Source organism: Camelus bactrianus, chromosome 3, assembly GCF_048773025.1.
Source record: "Camelus bactrianus isolate YW-2024 breed Bactrian camel chromosome 3, ASM4877302v1, whole genome shotgun sequence".
Taxonomy (NCBI): Eukaryota; Metazoa; Chordata; class Mammalia; order Artiodactyla; family Camelidae; genus Camelus; species Camelus bactrianus.
In genome coordinates, this window is record NC_133541.1 from 51,566,188 (window position 1) to 51,585,895 (window position 19,708).

At 33.5% G+C, this 19,708-nt stretch overlaps 1 protein-coding gene across 4 annotated transcripts in view; it reads right to left on the reverse strand.

The window, feature by feature from the left end:
- CERT1 (ceramide transporter 1) overlaps positions 1 to 19,708 on the reverse strand; it is a 119,800-nt gene that overhangs the window by 47,285 nt on the left and 52,807 nt on the right. For all 4 annotated transcript variants that reach the window (XM_074359970.1, XM_074359966.1, XM_074359959.1 and 1 more), the window contains 3 exons: positions 10,256 to 10,363; positions 9,194 to 9,332; positions 4,371 to 4,454 (listed from right to left, as the gene is read on the reverse strand). In XM_074359970.1, the coding sequence (XP_074216071.1) occupies positions 4,371 to 4,454; positions 9,194 to 9,332; positions 10,256 to 10,363 (331 nt within the window). The remainder of the gene's footprint in view (positions 1 to 4,370; positions 4,455 to 9,193; positions 9,333 to 10,255; positions 10,364 to 19,708) is intronic.

Here is a 19,708-nt window from a genome sequence, read left to right on the forward strand (position 1 = left end):
GATACAACTGGCTAAAAAACTAAATTTAAAATAATCTCACATGAAATATCTGTGAGCTAAAAGGGAATGGATGAAAACTGATCTGTGGTCCAATTTTTTCGTTTAGACAACTAAAGTATAGCATATACACACAGATTAGGTGGAGGAAGAGGACAGGACAAAACTCATGTTCCTAGAGTAATGCATGTTCCATTTATACCAAATTTCCTCTCAGTGAGTTTCAAGAGTATATCTTGATTTGACAGATCAGTTAATACTTACTGCCATTATTTTATATAGTAAACGACATGACGAAATGCTTATATATTATTTAAAAAATATGAATAGACAGAAATTAGAAAATTGGTCAGAAAATAAGGTTAAAAATATAGCTAAATGGGAACAGGAAAATATAACAAAGATCAAAAATCCACACAAGTAGCCATCTTTGATATTAACTAAAACAATTAAATCATAAGAAATAAGGGTTTAGGAGTAGGGAGTTTTTGAGTTAAGATTGGTTTAATCTAAAGTCGAGGCAAAAAAAATCTAACATTATAAAATCAGCTTATTTATTTAGTCTTAAAAAAAATAACAGCTTTACTGAGATATAACTTACCATAAAATTCACTCATCTAACATACAATTAAATGGATCTTAGTATATTCAGAGTTGTACAAGCATTACCACAATCAACTTCAGGACATTTTCATGAACAATGCCCTCAAATCCCATACACATTAGCAGTCACTTCCCACTTCCCCAACCCTACCTCCTACCCACACCCCCTAACCCTAAGAAACCATTAATCAAGCCTCTGAATATTTCATAAATGAATACTAAGTGGCCTTTTGTAACTGGCATCTTCCACTTATGATAGTATTTTCAAGGTTCATCCACATTACAGCATGTATCAGTACATTCCTCCTTTATGTGGCTAAAAAATGTTCCATTATTTGATTATATCACATTTTGTTTAACCATTCACTAGTGGATGGCTATCTGGATTATTTCCACTTTTTGACTGGTAGGAATAATGCTACAATGAACATCCCTCTATAAGTTTCCATATGGATGTATGTTTTCATTTCTCCTGAATATATACCTAGGCACAGAATTGCTAGGTCAAATGGTGACATTCATATTTAACATGTTGAGGAGCTGAGAGACTGTCTTCCAAAGCAGATACACCATTTTACATTCCCACCAGAAGTGTACGAGGGTTCCAATTTCTCCACATCCTCATGAACACTTGTTACGGCATTTCTTTCTCATTAGCCAGCTTAACAGGTGTGAAGTGGTGTCTCACTGTGGTTTTGATTTGCATTTTCCTGATGGCTAGTAAGCTGAGGAACTTTTCAGGTGCTTAGTGGCCATTTACCCATCTTCCTTGAAAAAATGTCTATTCAGATGCTTGGCCTATTTTTGAACTGAGATACTTACCTCTTATAGATCTGTAAGAGTTCTTTACATATTTTAGATAAAAATCCTTTATCATATATGTGACTGGCAAATGTCTTCTCCAATTTTGTGGGTTATCTTTTTACTTTTTTTGACAGCATTCTTTGAAGCACACAAGTTTTAAATTTTGATAAAAACCAATTTATCTTTTTTTCCTTTTCATTTCTACTTTTGGTGTCATATTTAAGAAGTCTTTGCCCTACCCAAGGTCATTAAGATTAATTCCTACATTTCTTCTAAAGTTTTATAGTTTTACTTCTTTTAATTAGGTTTTTGATCCATTTTAAGTCAATTTTCGTGTTTGGTGTGAAGTAGGGGTTCAGCTTCACTCTTTTATACATGGATATCCAGCTGCCTAGCATCATTTGTTGAAAAGACTTTTTCCTCACAGAACTGTCTTGGCACTCTTATGAAAAGTTGATTTACTATAAATCTGAGGGTTTATTTCTGAACTTTCAATTCTATTTCACGGTTCTATGTATCTTTCCTTATGCCACAACCACACTTCACTGTTGCTTTTGTAGTAAGTTATGAAATTGGAAGTGTGAGTCCTCCTAGTTCTTTCTTTTTCAAGACTGTTGTAGCTACTCTGGGTCATTTGTATTTCCATATTAGCTTATCCATTTGTGCATAAAACCTACTTGGGACTTTGGTAAAGACTGGATTGAATCAACAGGTCAATTTGGGGAATAACTGACTTTTAATAATATCAAGTCTTCTGATCCATGAACATAGATGGAAAATCTATTTAGGTCTTTTTGTTTAGACTATTCAAATATTTTATTGCCTTGTTGATGTTTATACTACTTGTTCTATCCATTATCGAAAGTTGGTTATTGAAATCTCAAACTATTACTATTAAATTGTCTTTTTATTCTCCCTTCAATTTCATCAGTTTTTGCTTCAGGTATTTCGGGGCTCTGTTGTTACCTGCAAATATGTGCTTTATTGTCATAATCTCTCTCCTTTTGTCTCTAGAAACAAATTTTTAAAAGATAGTATAGAATATAACACAAGAAAATTTACATTAGAGGTAGACAGTAAGTTGGTTCACAAAAGATTGAGAAAACAGTCCTTTCAGCATGATCTAGAAATCTTGAGGTCTTTACTCAAGGAAGATGTTTTCTTATCAAAAAATTTCTCCTGTTCTAATCTTCAAATTACTTTAATTGCCTCCAGTGTCTCTAGAATTATCTTCTAATTTTGCTTCAGAAAATTTATGTCTGGTTTTGTATCAGAAAATATATTCTGGAAAAAGGTAAGAGAAGGAAGCTGGGGATTGCATCTTTCAATAAACAGATTTTCATTCAGGCCCCCCCAACCAGAGTTCTTCGAGATAAGCTGAATCACTTTACTGACAGGCCAATACACCCATCTTTTGCTGTGCCTGGTATTCCTGAATCTAAAACTCTGCAGTTCAGTTTCTACAGAAAATAAGCTTCCAGAAGTTCTCTTTTGGGGAAATATAGCTAGGGTAGCTGAGTGTATGTGAGATGATGGAAGATTGGACCTAAGAGTTTTATAATTTCTTTTAATAATTTTTCCAATATCCAAACAAAAAAAAATCTGCTTTTTTCTATTAAAGCAGATTATTCACTGTGAAATTAAAATGTAACAGAAAGAACCTTCCCAAAATAAACCTCTAATTCCATAAAGACATATAAATTTGGATGACTCAACCAAGTTCAGCAATTTCAGCCCCAAGTTATGAGGGAAACTTTGTAATAAGAAGCTATTCTGCAAGACTGAGGGCAAAGTAGGTTGTAAGGAAGAAGAGAATAATGATGAAATAAAAAACAGGAAGAGGAAGGAAGGAAAAATTGGTGAGAAATATTAGATCTTAGTATCAACATTACACTATTCCCATTTGTTTGTTAGGAATTCATTGTGTTGACCAGCACTTTAACTGGGAAAGTTCCAATAGCCATATGAATTTTGGAGTGTTTCAGAGAGGTAAGTACATAAAATATTACATGAAAAAAAAATTAGACTCTTCCCATATGACTTCTGAAATTGAACATTCTTTCTATGCATATTAAAGGTTTAAAAAATGACTTGAAAATTGCCATGGGCACAGATTTTACTTCATATTATTTTATAACTGAGCAAAAATAAGCACAATTAGACTAACTTTTTTTTTCCCCACAAAAGTTTATCTGTAACTTAAAAAAAGTTTTAGGAATCCACATCAGCTTTTTCTTAGGATATGTTAAAAGAATGCATCGACTATGAATCACAGGCTTCTGTCATTCCCCCTCCCCAACACACACACACACAGATTCCACATATAAGTGATATCATGCAGTATTTGTCTTTGGTTTATGTCTTTTAGTATAATGCCCTCCACGTTTATGCATGCTATCACAAAACACAGGTTTTTAATGAATAATTAAGAATTCCATCTAGTGAGTTAGCCCTTAAAAACAGAGCAATAAACTGATATATGAAATAAACCACCTTGCCGCTAAGTCTATAAACAACTGTGCTGTGAAATTAGAGCTATTTCAATAATTTTCCTTTAATAACACTGATTAAATACTTTTCAGCACCAGTTTATCAAGTGGAGAGAGAAAAGAACATTAAACAGAGAGAAATACACTCTAAAGAAACATTCAAGTTCAATTACCATGTTCATTCCTTAAGAAATAGACTTTTTTAGTACTGTAAACTGATTTTACCAAATACTGCTGAAATAAGTGCGACAGTGTCTAAAATGCAGAGTGGGTCTTTTTGTCCGATGAGCTATCCCATTATTTAATGCCCAAATGTGTATTATAACTAGATAGCTTTTCCTGGAAGAAACTTTCACCTTCTAGCTCAACATTTTAAAAAAATTACTGTTAGATAATTATTCTTGTTATATCGTTAGTTATTACATAAACTTAGAAAGTGTGTTTTACCCCACTGAGGGGGAATATTTTATTACTTACCCTTTTCCTTATTGCCATTGGTATTATGCAAGAAATCTCCATCAGAACGTGTAGTAGGAAAGTCATCTTCATCATCTTCCACCACTAAATAAAATATATTTAAGGATATCAGGGTGTAAGCACATAGAAATTAAAGAGTTTATTCTATGTTCAACTGCGTCAATATACTCTGGATTCTGTGAGTTCACGATCATATTCATCTTTATATTTTCAGTGCTTATTACAGTATGCCCAACAAATATGCTGTGGAATGTCTTTAAATATAATACATTGTTATAAAAACTGTACTCATTCCCATTTGTGTAAGGGACGGCACTGAGACATGAATTATTCTGTCCTCTAATCTTCCTACCTCTCCCTCTCTATCTTGGGGAAATTTCCTAATTCTACCAGAAGCCTACAAAGACTGATGAGGGTTGTAAGAGGCTAACTTATATGTAGAAGATCCTTTAGCTTGCTTTGGGAGCTCTTAAATTTACCATTTCTGGACATGCAAGGAAAATATAATGACTTACAGATGGGATATCAATTTTAATTCATCTCAATGCGTCTGTGCCTGCACATCCCTTTTAACTTACCTAATTCCAGAAAAACGGAATCCCCTGTATTCTTCCCCATACCGCTTTCTTCTGTGTACTATCCCCCTCTCTACTACCTAATGTACTTTAATCCTCTGCCCCACGTGCTCCACTTCTTCGTGCAAATTTCTAAATCTCAGCCTCAGTCTTATTCTCTGCTTTCTCATGGCTTTTTAAGTTTTTATCTTCCGAGAAACTCCCTTTCTACAGAAGGAATCCACATTCTAAAGTCTTACTTCTTGGCTGTATCTCTTTACCTCAGGAGTAATGTGGCTCTGTGAGGAACTTGTCATCTATTTTAACTCTCTCTCCAATGGATGGAAAGCCCACTGCTATTCCTTATTCTCTCCCTTGACTAAGTGGTAGGAATCACTATGGAAAACACCTTTATTCTGTACTGCCATTTTCTAATTATTACACTATTTCATTTTCCATCACCTGAAAATTTTGCATTCATCTATAACAACTTTTTCCAATCATAAGCTTCTATTATCTCTAATGCCTACTATTTTATTTCTAACCAGCTAACTAATATCAATATCTGACATTTTTCTTTTCCATGTCCATCATTCCTACAGACTTCAATATCCATATTGAAGCCTCTGTAAACACCTTAGTTCCAAGATTCATCAAATTCCCAGATTCTGTGGCTCTTCATCTTCTCATCAATAATTTGTAAATAGAGTCAGTTCTAAGAAATTAGCTAATACAGAACACTGCTCTAATTTTAAATTATTGCTCACCACCAGACAAGATTCTGATCTTGACTCAATACCACTCCAATTAACTGTTCTTAAATACTACTGAAAGGTCTGCACTTCATTCATCTTCTTAGTATCTACTTTGGATTATTAAAGATTCACTTTTGTATCCCTAACCATCCAATAGCCTAGTACCACCAAATAGGGATTTTCAACCTTCTTTTCTAGCCAATATTCAGTATATAAAACTGATGAAAGCAAGAGCTGCTCTGGCTAAAAGAGTGGACCTCCTGTTTCCTTCCCAACCAAGCACTCCTTATCCTTCATTGAGGTATCTTTAAGGGATGTCTGACATGGTTTGAAACCACTGTCCTAATACAAATCCCCTTTCCCAATTAGACTGGTCCTCCTTACCAACACTCAAATCTATTATACTAAATTCCATCTTTGGATCTTGCACATTCCTGTTTTTCTCATTCCTGCAATAATCCAAATTACCCACATTAATAATAGCTATTATATATCGACTTTTTTGCCATTTAGCACAGTTAACATACATACTCTCATTTAACTCTCACAATCATATGTGTTGGATACAACATCTATGTTACAGTCGAGGAAAGAGATGTGGAGAAATATTAAGTAATCTACTTAAAGTCATCAAACTAATAGTGAATAAAAGAGCAAGATTAGAACCTTTACTTTTAATATGGTATATATTTTAAAATCAAACAGTATGTTTAGGTCAGAGATAATGTCTTCTACTTCTGTAATCCTGGAGTATCTAGACCGAAAGGGTTAACTGAATCTTACTGGAGTGTGTATGTGTGTGTTGGGGGGTGAGTGGCTGGTCAGGTTAAGTTTGCCTTACTAGCAATTCTGATGAAACATTTTATATGAAAATGTTGAACACCTAAAATAAAATGAGAGCTTGCTATTATTTCAATGACACAGCTAATGAAGAACAATGATTCTTAAAATTCTCTAAAGTCACAGATAATTCAGTTTTGATAATTTAATGAAAGTCCGTCTATTGAGACCTTACATCAGCAATTCTGATCTATAGTCAAAGTAGGAAACTATGGTCCATGTTCTTACTTCACCATTACCCAGCATGGATTCTTAAAAACATCATTTCTTAAAAAAGCCTTTTATAGGGAAATCAGTTGTTAGAGGCTTAACTATGTCACATACAAAATTCATATGCTGAAGTCCTAACCTTCTGTACCTCAAAAAGTGACTGTATTTGGAGACTGGTATAGAGTAATCAAATTAAAACGAGGTCAGGAGGGTGTGCCCTAATTGAATATGATCAGTGTCCTTATAAGAGGAGGAAATTTGGACACAGACACTTACAGAAGTAAGATGACATGAAGATACAGGGAAAAGATGATCATCTACAAGCCAGGGGAAAGGCCTAGAACAGATCTTTCCATCATAGCCCTCAGAAGAAACCAAACTTGCCAAAACCTCGATCTCAAACTTTTAGCCTCCAGAACTGTGAGAAAATAAATTTCTGTTGTTTAAGCCCCTAGTCTATAGAGTACTTTGTAATGGCAGCCCTAGCAAACTCGTACATTAGCCTACCACTACTGCTAAATATTCAAACATGAGTAATGTTTAAAAATTATTTTTCAAATCTTCTACACAACCTGGTTATCATCACATCCCAACTTCCAATCCTTCCATCATCACTTTTGTCCATTAAAATGCTATATATTATTGTCATGGATCATTTAAAAATAAATTAAGAAATTCAAATCTGTACACATTCTGTTTTCATTTAAAGAGCTGTTTGCAACCAAACAAAAGCTGATGTGTAATGTCTAATTTGTAATGTGTAATGTCTAAAAGTATGTATACTTTTTTAAATAATGAGAAACAGAAGTTCAACAGCCTTTATTTTTAGAGAAACAAACATCAAATATTAAAGAACCAAAAACTTAAAGAATATCTAAATATAAAGAATTTCAAGGCTACTTTAGACAAAATTAAGTACTAGGCTTCTGCTTCTGGCAAAGATGGAGTAACAGGGAGACAATTTACCCTCTAGCATGAAACAGAAAACCAGACAAAATACATGAAACAATAGTTTTCAAGACATTGGGTATTAGGCAACAAAGGACAGTGATCCCTAACAGTCAGGGAACAAATGGTATGAGCCCCATGATTGCTCCAGTTTACTGCCATGGGAGAGTTTCCAAGCTATAGACTAAGGAGAAACCCTTTAAGACCCTGGTAGAGCCTCTGAGGGGAGGAAATGGAGCTGAGAAGCCAGAGAGACAAAGGCCACTAGAGTTCACAGGGCAGAGTACTAGGGAGCAGAGAGCTGTACAGAGAGAGAACTCTGGAAGTGAGCAGAGGGTCCCCCTGAGGATTCAGTGGAGCACTGATAGCACATACAAGTGAGGGAACTACAGAGGTCATAAAAGAACCATTTGAAAGGAGCTCAGGGAAGAGCACCCAAAACCTACATGGGGCAGGCTAAAGTACCTGTTCCTACAACGCAGATCTGGAATAATTCACAGGGAATTGGCTAGAGAATGTGGAATTGCCTTGCCTCAGTAGTGGGAAGAAATGGAAATGCGTTATTGTAAGGTTCTTACACTATACAAGCAGTATTACTTAAAGGCAGACTATAATTAGTTAACTGCGCATACTATAAACCCTAGAGTAGCCCTATAATAACAAAGAGTTTATCTAAAAAGCCAACAAAGGAGATACAAATGGAAGTATAAAAAAACTCTAAACGTCAAGGCAGAAAAAGAGAACAAAGAACAGAGAAGACAAAAAATCTGAACAGATCAAATACATTTAATAAGGCCAAGAAATGAAAGAGTTATCAGGCAACCTAGTTATACTGGAAATGAACTCAGCACTACTTGGTAATACTCTAAGAGTAGTTCATTTTTACCTACACAGCAAATTAAGAGAAACACTGACACTGACCACCTCAGTAACATTTTTAGCAGTTACAAATGAAAAGTAACTTCAAAATTCACATTCTAAGTTAACTAAAGATAATTTCTCTCTCTTAAAAAAAATCACTAAAAATTATTTTTATATGTATATACAACCCTATTATTGACTTCTTCTATCAGAAAAAGGCCAGAGGAAGCGAGGGAGACAGAGAGGAGAGAAAGAGATGTGAAAAGGGAGGGAGAAAGATCCACTAATTCCAGATCTGGAAGATTTACCATAAACATATACTTGTCTCTAAGACGTGTCATGGGGTACATTTATTAGACATAAAAATGTGAAATGCCCCATATTATCAAGATGATACTATATTTTTTAATGGAATAAAGAGTTTAAAAACTATTTTAAAATAAAATCATCAATGGTAACTGGTATGGGTAATCAGATTAATTAGGATGTTATTAAAGTATACAAGTTATGTGGACACCGAAATCTGTTACATTGGGGGTTTGCAGCAAAAGTGACTTTAATTACCTTTATCACTTAAAGACATTACCCTTTAAGATCAAGAGGCTTTAAATCCATTCATTCTCCAAGTAAAAATAGTGGTAATAGCCTAATTAACCTTTATCCCTTTGAAGTTCATCCTTGGAGACAGCATCAGCACAGGCATCGAAGTACTTTTGTAGAGTATCAACTTGTCTGCATAGGATATCTCTAAAGGTTTCCATTTCAGCCAATTTCTCACGTAAACTGTGGCCCTTCTGCAAAGCACAAAAAGGGAGGGGATGTAATTCAAGTTAACAAAACAAGAATTTATTTAGTGCCATGGTATTTCATCACCTTTTAAGGTCTGTATCTTACTACTGATGGCATGAGGAAGGAAGAGTTGTCAAATTCAATGTAATACTCCCAGGGACAGATCTGAAACTAATTAACGGTTTGATAGTGATAAGCCTGAAAGAAATGAGAGCAATAAGCCTGACAATTTGCTGCTATAAAATTTAGTATTTTCAAATTAGACATTGTGAGGAAAAACTGCAAAAGACTTTAAAAATATCACTAGGTATCCTTTGAAAGGAATAGTGAGTATCATCTTTGGAAGCCTTAGGAGAGGCTGTAATCTGATCATACAGAAGTCTTTGATTTCATTGCATTTGAGCTATTTTACAACTCTTTAAGTAGTAAAAAAACTGAGAGTAATGTAAATGATTCTTGTCCAAAGACATGTAAATGAACTTTGCCCTGTGGAGGAACCCTGGTTACTAATCTGTGACTATTGATCAGTTTAGCAAAATCATTTTAGCATTCTTCAGATTTTCCTTTGAAACCACACTTTTTCTTTTACACCTTATTCCATTAAATCTTTGACATGTCATTTTATTTGTATGAGTCATTATTTTACCCCTTAAAAAACTATTCTGGGCGGGGAGAGGTTATACCTAGTAGAGAGTATCTGCTTAGCATACACAAGGTCCTGGGTTCAATCCTCAGTACCTCCACTAAAATAAATAAATAAATAAATAAACCTACCCCCACCCAAAACAAAACAATTTTGTAACAACTGGAAATAAATTACACTGTAAAAAAGTTCTTTCAAAAAACTATCAATTAAGTTCTGTTCACAACATTCAGTACTAAATTCAACCTACGTTGCCTTAACTTCAAATAATTCATAACCACAAACCTTGAATGAAGAGGTGGATGTTGCAGAATAGCCACTTGCTCCCGACACCAGGGACACCATTGAGCCATGTCGACGCAAGCTGGATTCAGATCCATATCCAGATTCAGTCTAAAAAGGAAAGTAAACTATATGAAAAAAATTAAATAAAAAATACTTAATCATCACAAGAAAAAAATTTTTTAACTATGTTAGGTGATGGACGTTAACAAAATTACTGTGGTAATCATTTCACAATATATATACATGTATCGAATCATGTTGTAAACCTTAAACTAATACAATGTTTTTTTTATCAATACTATCTCAATAAAACTAGAATACTTAAGAGAAAAGAGAAGTTTTCCTATAAATTAATGAAGTTATTGTAACAATAATTAGCAGTTTCAGTTCCCTCAAGAAATACAGACAACCCACTGGCATGCCTTTCAATTCCTAATTGCCATTTAATTAAGAAGTTTATTGAATATGAACTACATACTGGGCTAGTGAGCTACAAGAGTTTAATAATAGGAAAACTATCTAGGGTAGGCAAATTCACACAGACAGAAAGTGGAATAGCGGTTACCACGTGGCTAGGAAAAGATGAGAATGAGGAGTTAGAATTTACTAGGTACAGAGCTGAAGGTGGAGAAGATGAAAAACTTCTGGAGATGGAAGGTGGTGGTAATGGTTGAACAACAATATGAATATACTAAATGTCACAGAACTGTAAACTTAAAAATAGCTGAAGTGATAGATTGTTGCATATACTTTGCCACAATTAAAAAAATTTGGTAGAACAAGGACAAAAAAAAAAAAAAAAAGGAAAACTTCCACTACTATTTCTTTACAGATGAATCAATGAGGCCTAAACAGAATCAAAACTTTAAGCCCTTGAAATAAAATGTAAACACTACAAAGCTTTATTAAAGGTTTCTTCAATATAAAACATACTTCTTATAACCTTGTCTCTTTTTTTCAGGTTCCACTATTTCAAAACAGTAACACCTCTTTACAACAAAGACATGATAGGACAAGACTCTATATAAAAATACTGATGTTATGATATATTTTAAGTAATGGATAGTAAATGAGTGTTGAGAATGAAAGTTTAGAGTAATTGTATTTCTACCTCTTACCAAGTTTCACTTAAATAAATTGTATTATAAGTTATATCATCATTCCATGGATAAAGAACATACATTATACTCATAAATACTAATTCCATTGTTATTCAATTTAAATAACGGGGATTCATTTATCACTTTATTTCAGTCAGTAGCTACACTGAGATAACTTTAAACATAAATAGTTTAAGTTTAACAAATATACACATGCACATACAAACAAATCCTCACTTTTAAAAACTGGTCATTCTGGAAATGTCTACAAATACCTCAATAATGCTGCATCACATAAAAAATTCCTGATGGCACTACCACAATATTTAGAGTAATTTTATGATACAACCACAAAATGGAGCTATCTAAAATAATTCTAGAGAGTCATAGAATAAAAATTTTAAAACTGTCTCATTACTTTGAAGGAATAGCTACAAACTGTATAATTAAGTTTGACTGTCTTTCTTATTCACATGACATGACTCTGAATTAGTTTTGGATTTCTCTCAAAAATCAAATCTATCATCAAAGATATAAATATTTTAAAAACACTCTGTCACACGGGCTACAAATGATTCTAAAAGTTAAGTTATAAAACTATTCTGAAAAGTAGCAATGTTCTTGACATCTATTTTGGCTCCTGAGGATGTTCACTTTAAAGGCAACTATGCTCATCCTGAATTTATAAGGTTTACTTTTTCAAGGTAGAATGAGGAAAATTTCCAAGGGTGGAAATGGGAAGAAATTACTTTACACTCACAATTGATACATGATGATAAAAATTGTAACATGCTTTCAAAGTCTCATTGGTTTGATTTTGGGGATAATACTTTATTAAAGGCATGCTGGCTTTATCTTAATCTCACTTTTCCACAAGAAAAATGCTGAGCTTACCTATAACCTCTAATCAGCAATATAGTATTTCTGAAAAAACCAAATTCTATCTAAAATTAATAATGTGGAATTCAAGTACATTTACTATGGGGGTATTTTTCCCTTTCAACACATATGCTTTTAAGAACCCTCATACAAACTGCTTTCCAAAAAAACCTTTCTTTCCCAAATTTGTATATTTGTAAGCAGTATTCCTGAACATGTTTTGCATAAACATAAAATGTCATTTGATTTAGTGAAACACTGTTGAACATTTGCTATACAGAACAAGGTTTACTTCTTTTAAATACTATAGTAACAAGACCACACCTTGGTTATAATATTGTCTTATTTAAAAAAAAAAAAAGCACAATCTTTTGGCCACTAGAGGGGGTCAGTAGCATTTTGCAAGCAGTATACTTGAAAGCTGACACAAAGGTTACTATTGGTCAAAGTACAATAGTAACCTTCACACTAATTGCTTTACTTGTACCTGTACCCTCTGTATCTTGACCTTCTGAGAACATTTAAAATCATGATAAATTAAATCATATAGTTCAAAGTTATGAATTTAATAAAGGATCAGAAATGCCTAAGAACAGATTTAAAAAGAAAACTCCCTTAAAGACAAAGCTAAATTTCATAGTTTGGCTCATTCATGTAGGAGATAAACATTACAGTTTCATTTTGCAGTCAGTTCATCAGCTCGTCTATAGTCCAAAAAAACAGTGGTATAAAATATAGGAAAAAGGTTGCCTTATTTTTTTTAAAATAGCACCTGCCTTTTGAAAAGCTTTCCAAATAACGCTCTCCAGCAAGAAGCACAGCAAAGAAATTGAGAAAGAAATTGAGTAACTTCCTCACGGTGTCAAAAATTATCTAGTTTGTGGCAGAGTCCCCCCACTGTCTCTTTCCATTTTAATTACAGGAAAAGAGAAAATACAAGTAAGAGTAAATGTTAATACAAGAACAACGGAGCATTTTCCAGAAAGTGAAATTCTGAAACCAACAATAAAACCAAATAAGCTTGCTATGTTGTCAGCATCCACACATCTACTTTCAGTATTATTATTTTAAGAGAAACCAAATGTGAAGCAAGGCACTATAACCAGGAGAACAATTTAATCAATAGGATTATGGTTTAAAGTATCATAGTAAGTTGCAATGATAGCGATTTTGTGACTCTAGGTAAACATATTATTTGATACAATAAAATTTGGCATGGTAATTTCATGCTTGTAAATATTAAAATCTCATATATTTAGCCTTTCAAATACTTATGGATCTCCCAGAGAAGCAGTAGCCTCTGAGTGTAAGGAACACAATGATAAGAGAGAGAAGACAGGATCTACGTCACTATCACTGGTAGGCAACCAGACAGGTCGGTTATTACCAAGTCAGGCTTGATTTTCTTGTCTTGAAAATGACATGGATAGTCCAGAAATATAATTCTCTATACTAAACCTAAATAACAAAATTTAGGGTAAAAATGTACATATCCAAATCAGGCCAACGGTAAGGCAGTCCTTTACTGAACCAGTTGGAAAGATAAAATACAACACAATTTATTCAGAAAAGCAACATTCATAATGTATCGGATGAGGAGAGATTTAATCTACAACAATTTCCAGAAATTGAAGCACCTCATGAATCAAAGAAGTTTTTAAATATATTTAAGAAAATGGCATTAAAGAGGATTTTTATCATATTGTAACTGCCTAGATCCCAGCAGCAATATAGTTAACTTCACTAACATTTGCTTACCTTTAAGATGCTTTTCTCAAATCATATTGGAAACCAGCTTCCTAGCCAGCCATTCTTGTCTCATAATTTTAAAAGCAATAGAAAATTTAAAATTTCATTTGAAGGTCACTTACAGAACTTGGTTATTCATTTTGCATTTTCTTCTAAAAGAGCATGAGATGAGCTTCCCTTTATAGAAACAGCTAAACAAGCAGTGTTCCAGTGAGATGAGGCTGGAAGGGTTAACCAGGGCCTTATCAAAACCCTAGTTAAGGGTTAAAAGAAAGCTAGAGGAGCAAAAGAAAACAAGCCACTGCCTATCACAATCCAAACTACTAAAAAAAAATAAACACCCAAGTACAAAATGATACTGTAGAAGTGGAGGGTAACAACAGTTGCCGCACCCTCCTTGATTTCAGAACTTCCTCTTTCTTGCACTTATAATTTAAGGCTTGGATTCCATAATACATTGTTTTAGCTATACGGGGAAATTAAAGTAGACTTATCAGGAAGCTACTCATACATCCTCTGTACCAAAGGCTTTTTAAGAACCCTTAACACAGAAGATATGACACAAAAGATGATTCTAAATAAACTAACTTTGACACTCTGAAACTCAGTCTTATCTTTTTAAAAAATCCTTCCGTCTTAGAGGGAGGCTAGAAGTCCAACTGGCCTCTTAGTGACATTGAAACGGAGGCAAAAAATTAATTATAGAAAAATCAAATGAGGCTGGATAAAGGAAGTCTGTTAAACAGTTTTTTTTCCACCTTACCTTTAGAAAAGAAATACTAAGTGAAAAGAGATCTTTTGTTTTGCTTTGAGAAGAGGACTGATGGAAGAGTTGAGCAATTTTAGATGGATATTTTGCGTATTAATTCCAGAGAGTCACCTTGGATAAATTATAACACTACCACCAGCAGTATAAGCTAATACTGAGGATACTACTTTTAGCCAAGCATGGTGCATTATCTCATTTAATCCTTTTAAAAGCCTAAGTGAAATGGGTACTGATATCACACCCATTTTATGGGTGCTTTCACACGAGTCGCACGATTGGTAAGTAAGGGAACCAGGATTTAATTCCAGATTCGAGAGCCTCTGATGTTAATCATTATGCTATGCTACCTCAGCATCCAGAGACTTTGCTTCTACTTCTTTCAAATCTGCCCCTTTCTCTATTTTCCCATTACCATATTCTAGTTGTGGTCACCTCGTGTCTCACTTGGATAAATTCTCTAGAGTTCTAACTTATTAGTCTTGTTCCTCTTGAAATCCTTTCTAGAATAGCTAGAGTGGTCCTTTAAAAATAGATGTCTCATTAAAGGGGAAAAAAAAAGACATCTGATTCTTCACTTCCTGTTTTAAATCCTATTTAGCTCTATAGTTCTCCTTGGATCAAGTCTGTATACTGTTTACAAGTTGCTGTTAGAGGTAGGACTACAATTATACTAAACTACTATCAGCCTCCATATCTATTTATTATCCATTACTTAAAAGGTGTTATATCAGTACTGCTCTAATGGAGTCCTCTGTTTGTAGAAAGGAAATACTGTTTTGAAATAATGGAACTTGAAGAAGTAGACAAGGATATAAGTGCACTTTATAGTGAAGAAATCATTAATAAATTAAAAACAACAGCAGCAAGAGATGTAACAAAATACAAACACTGCTCTTTAACTATTCTATGATTTGCCCTAGAAAAAGGGGATAATGCATATTTTCTTTTAGAAGTTTCATAGGCACAAAATAAAAAGATCATAATTCCATTCTTTTTATCTAATTGCAAAGAGATGACAGTGGCAAAAGTTAATGTTACTTTTTGAAGCTTCCTTAAATGTCCCAATAAGAGAAAAAACAGGTTTAACATGTTTAGGTAGTACCCGCAGGACTGTTGAAATGGTAAGATGGTATTTGGCCAGGGGACCTGAACCATTAATTCTTTTCTGCAAGAAATGTTATGTACATAAAACAATGGTCAGTAAGTGAACATTCTTAATTATTCTGCAGCTTTGGTCTCAAATCTAAATTTTCTACAAAAGATATGCATTCCTTTCCTAACAGGTAAGGGAGAAATCAAGATAAATATCAAACATGAAAAGATATCCATAACTTATTGTTGAGTGAAGGAAAAGCTACAAAGCAGTATGGTATTTACGTAAAACTGTAAGGCTACACATGCAAAGGAATCTCTGCAAAGGATCTTTACCAAGGATGAACAGTGAAAGTGAATCTTCACTTTCTTTTGTAGAGTTTTCAGTATTATCTATATTGTTTGAATTATTTACAGTAATCATATATCACGTCTGTAAGAATAAAAACAAAAAATAAAGCCACAGAACACATATTTAATCTATCTCACTTAAAAGGGGTAAGGACAGAATAATACTGATAAAGCTGCAGTGAAAGGAAAATCTGCATATTCTGCAGATGGAATGTACATCAGCACAATCTTTTTGGAAAGTTATCTGGCAACATCTTTCAAAAATGCTCATATCTTTAAACTGAGCAATTCTACATCTGAGAACTTATAGTAAGGTCACAAACTACAAGAAAAATGCTTTATGTAGGAAGGCAGTAAATACTAAATGCAAAAAACTGAAACAATCTAAAGGTCTAATAATAAGCAAATGAGTACCAAAATTACAGTACAATGAAATATTAACAAAGCTGTCTTATAATGAGAAAATGATGTTAGATTAAAATAAAGAAAGAAAACAAGACATAAACTTTGTTATCTCCATAATGTTTTAGGGGGAAAATGTATAGAGGATGAGAAGGAAATACATTAATGGTAGTTTTGTATTTTTTTCCTTATAATTAGCAAAACTTATTTTTAAAAATAGAGCAAGGGGAGTCAATGAAATCTAATCAATAAAACTATTTGCAGGAATGGTTTTAAAAGACTTGATTAGAATTTTTAGAACTTGGGAGGTATTTTTTTTTTAAGACGGTTGACTGATGATTTATTTTTTTAGTATTCAACTATACATCCATGAATTAAGCTGAAATTAACCAAAAAAGGGGTGGGGGGAGCAGTACCAAAAAATGAGGGGTTTTTTTCTTGTAACAATAATGTTATCACTCACTGGTCAATGTTCTCATAATCCATTCAACTTCATTTTTATGCAAAATAGGAAGAACACCTACAACGAAGGGCTTCCAGGAGGATTAATGATAACAGTGCCTACTTACTCCTCTATTCCCCTATAGATCAAAGGGGTGCTAGTCAGAACAGAGGGCTAGGAAATGATCAGCGATACAAGCATTCCTGTCAACAATCATATCTTGTCTGTCAAGAACATGAACTTGCTATGTGACTGAAAAATGACAGAACTGTTTTCAGGATTAACATTTTAACCTGTAGAACATTCATTTACTTTGCTATCTATTCTTATTATTCCTAACAAAATGCTGTCTTTCAACCCTAAATACCAAACAAGTCCAGAATATTTACCAGGCAATAAAGATAACAGAAGCAAAATCTTTTTTAATCTATTAGTTAAAAAGATTTATTTGATGAAAAAGAGCAGTTTTGTGTTCCTTGATTTTTTTCAGAAATATTTTCTCCCAGCTAATGTCCAATACACTCAGCAAGTAAAATCAGAAAATAGTTTCCACTGCTGTCAATATGTGTAAGCCATGCCACCCATCATTACTTTTCCACATCAAATGTAGAAAAAGCAGAATCCCATCTGTCCTGGTGACTGTCAGGAATCTTCCATCGTGATTAAATAAAAATTCAAATACAACATTGTAAACTGACTATACTTCAAAGAGAATGCAAAAAAATTCAAACACAATACTTAATAATTGCTTAAAAAAAGGATTTTTATAGCATGCAGCCTCATTTTCTTTCATATGTTCTATAGTAACAATAAGGAACAGTTATTCAAATCTAGATTAATTTTCTTTTTTTAGCTTTCTTACTTAAAGAAACATTTTATAAGCAAATTAAAAACTAATGAAAGAGAAATAAGCTGAAAATCTATTAATATTTACCTAAATTGTTAGTAGCAAATATGTGGAAAGCATTAAAAAATTTGCAAGTTTGGTAAATGCTATACAAAATTATAGAATACAATTTCAAAGCATTTTATTTGTATAACTGGTAATCCCATTCTATCCTTTAAGTACAAGTAAATATACAAATAAAAAGTGGACCTGGGGTGGCCAATTCATAGTAACCTGGAGTGAAAAGGCAATGAGATTTTCTCAAGACATTTAACTTTAGGAAATGCCCAGAGATTAGGGCAGACAGAAGTAGGAGCTGAAGCTGAAAAGAAGCCAAAAATAGGAAAAGAACATGATAAACAAAGGAAAAACTAAGTAGGATGGGAGAGCAAAACAGAAATAAGAGGAGCCATGAAAAGAGTGAAGAAATAACAGAATGAAACTAAGCTACATTAGCTGTACGTGGGGGCACGTGATTGAGTAATTGAGTTTTGTTAATAAAAGCATTCAAAATCCAGTATACAGTCGGCTTTCTTTGCAGGTAGGGCATTATAAATTTTCTTGGTTCCTGGCAATATTCCCATTTTTTTCAAGGTAACATGGATTGGCCTGTACTCTCTATAACCTAAAAAGCTTAATGAAAAATGGATGGACCTATGATATCAATAATTTTGGGATCTTTTCAAATTTTCAGTATTCACCTGATCTAAATAGATAGCTATGCTCAGCTTTAGTAGATACTCTAAAACTGCTTTCCAATGTGTTTGCACCAGTTTACACCTGTTGTACCATAGTCTCATCAACACTTGGTATTAAGTCTTAATTATTTAAGCCACTCAGACAGGCAATATGGCGGTATGGCACTGTGGTTTAAATGTGCATTTCTCTAATGACTAATGGCACAGAGTATCTTTTCATATGCTCATTACCCATTTGGGTATCCTCTTTTATGAAGTACCAGATGAAGTCTTTGGCCTTTTTTTTTTTTTTTTTTTTTTAAATTGTGCCATGTAAACCTTTCTTACTGATTTGTAGGACTCTTCCTTGCCTTTCTGACATAAAATATTGTCAAGTTACTTTTCCTCAACTGGCCACATAGTTAATATGATTAGCTACCTAAATATGTTCTTTATTCACTGTTCCATGTAAAATCCTGACTCCTCTTCTACCATCCTGGTAAAAGATAAACATTTTCTCAGATAAAAGAACTTGTCTGAAAAATGTAAATTACTGGCACTTATTCCCTCTTTTTAAGATGATACACTTTATAAAGTATTTAGGCAACATACAGAAGTACAAAGTGCAGATGTTGACGCAGGTGAACTCAGCTTCTGCAGGCAACAAAAACTTAAAAAGTTAGTTTAAAAGTCCTTGACAGTTGAATTACTTTTATTCTAGAACCCTGAGAGTATTAAAGAGTGCTGGTACCTTGTTTTCTTCCTTGATTTCACAGACCTTTAAAATCATGGTAGTATGACACTATCCACACTTAGGTGTTAATAAAAATTTACTAACCACGTATGGATTACTGCAAGCAACTCAGCAATTAACTCCCACTGTTAGAAACTAACCAAATTCCTTATCTTAATGAGAGAAACACCAGAGACATAATAAAGTTTTTTGCTGGATAATAAAGTTCAGTTGTGATACCACCTAATTGGGTTTTTCTACAACTTATTTCAGAAAATGGCAGAGCCGTGACTTGAATGTAAAGGAGAAGTAAAAATTGATTCCATCTTCTTCCCTCCATCACCATGGTATGATGCAAATAAGGTAAAAAAAG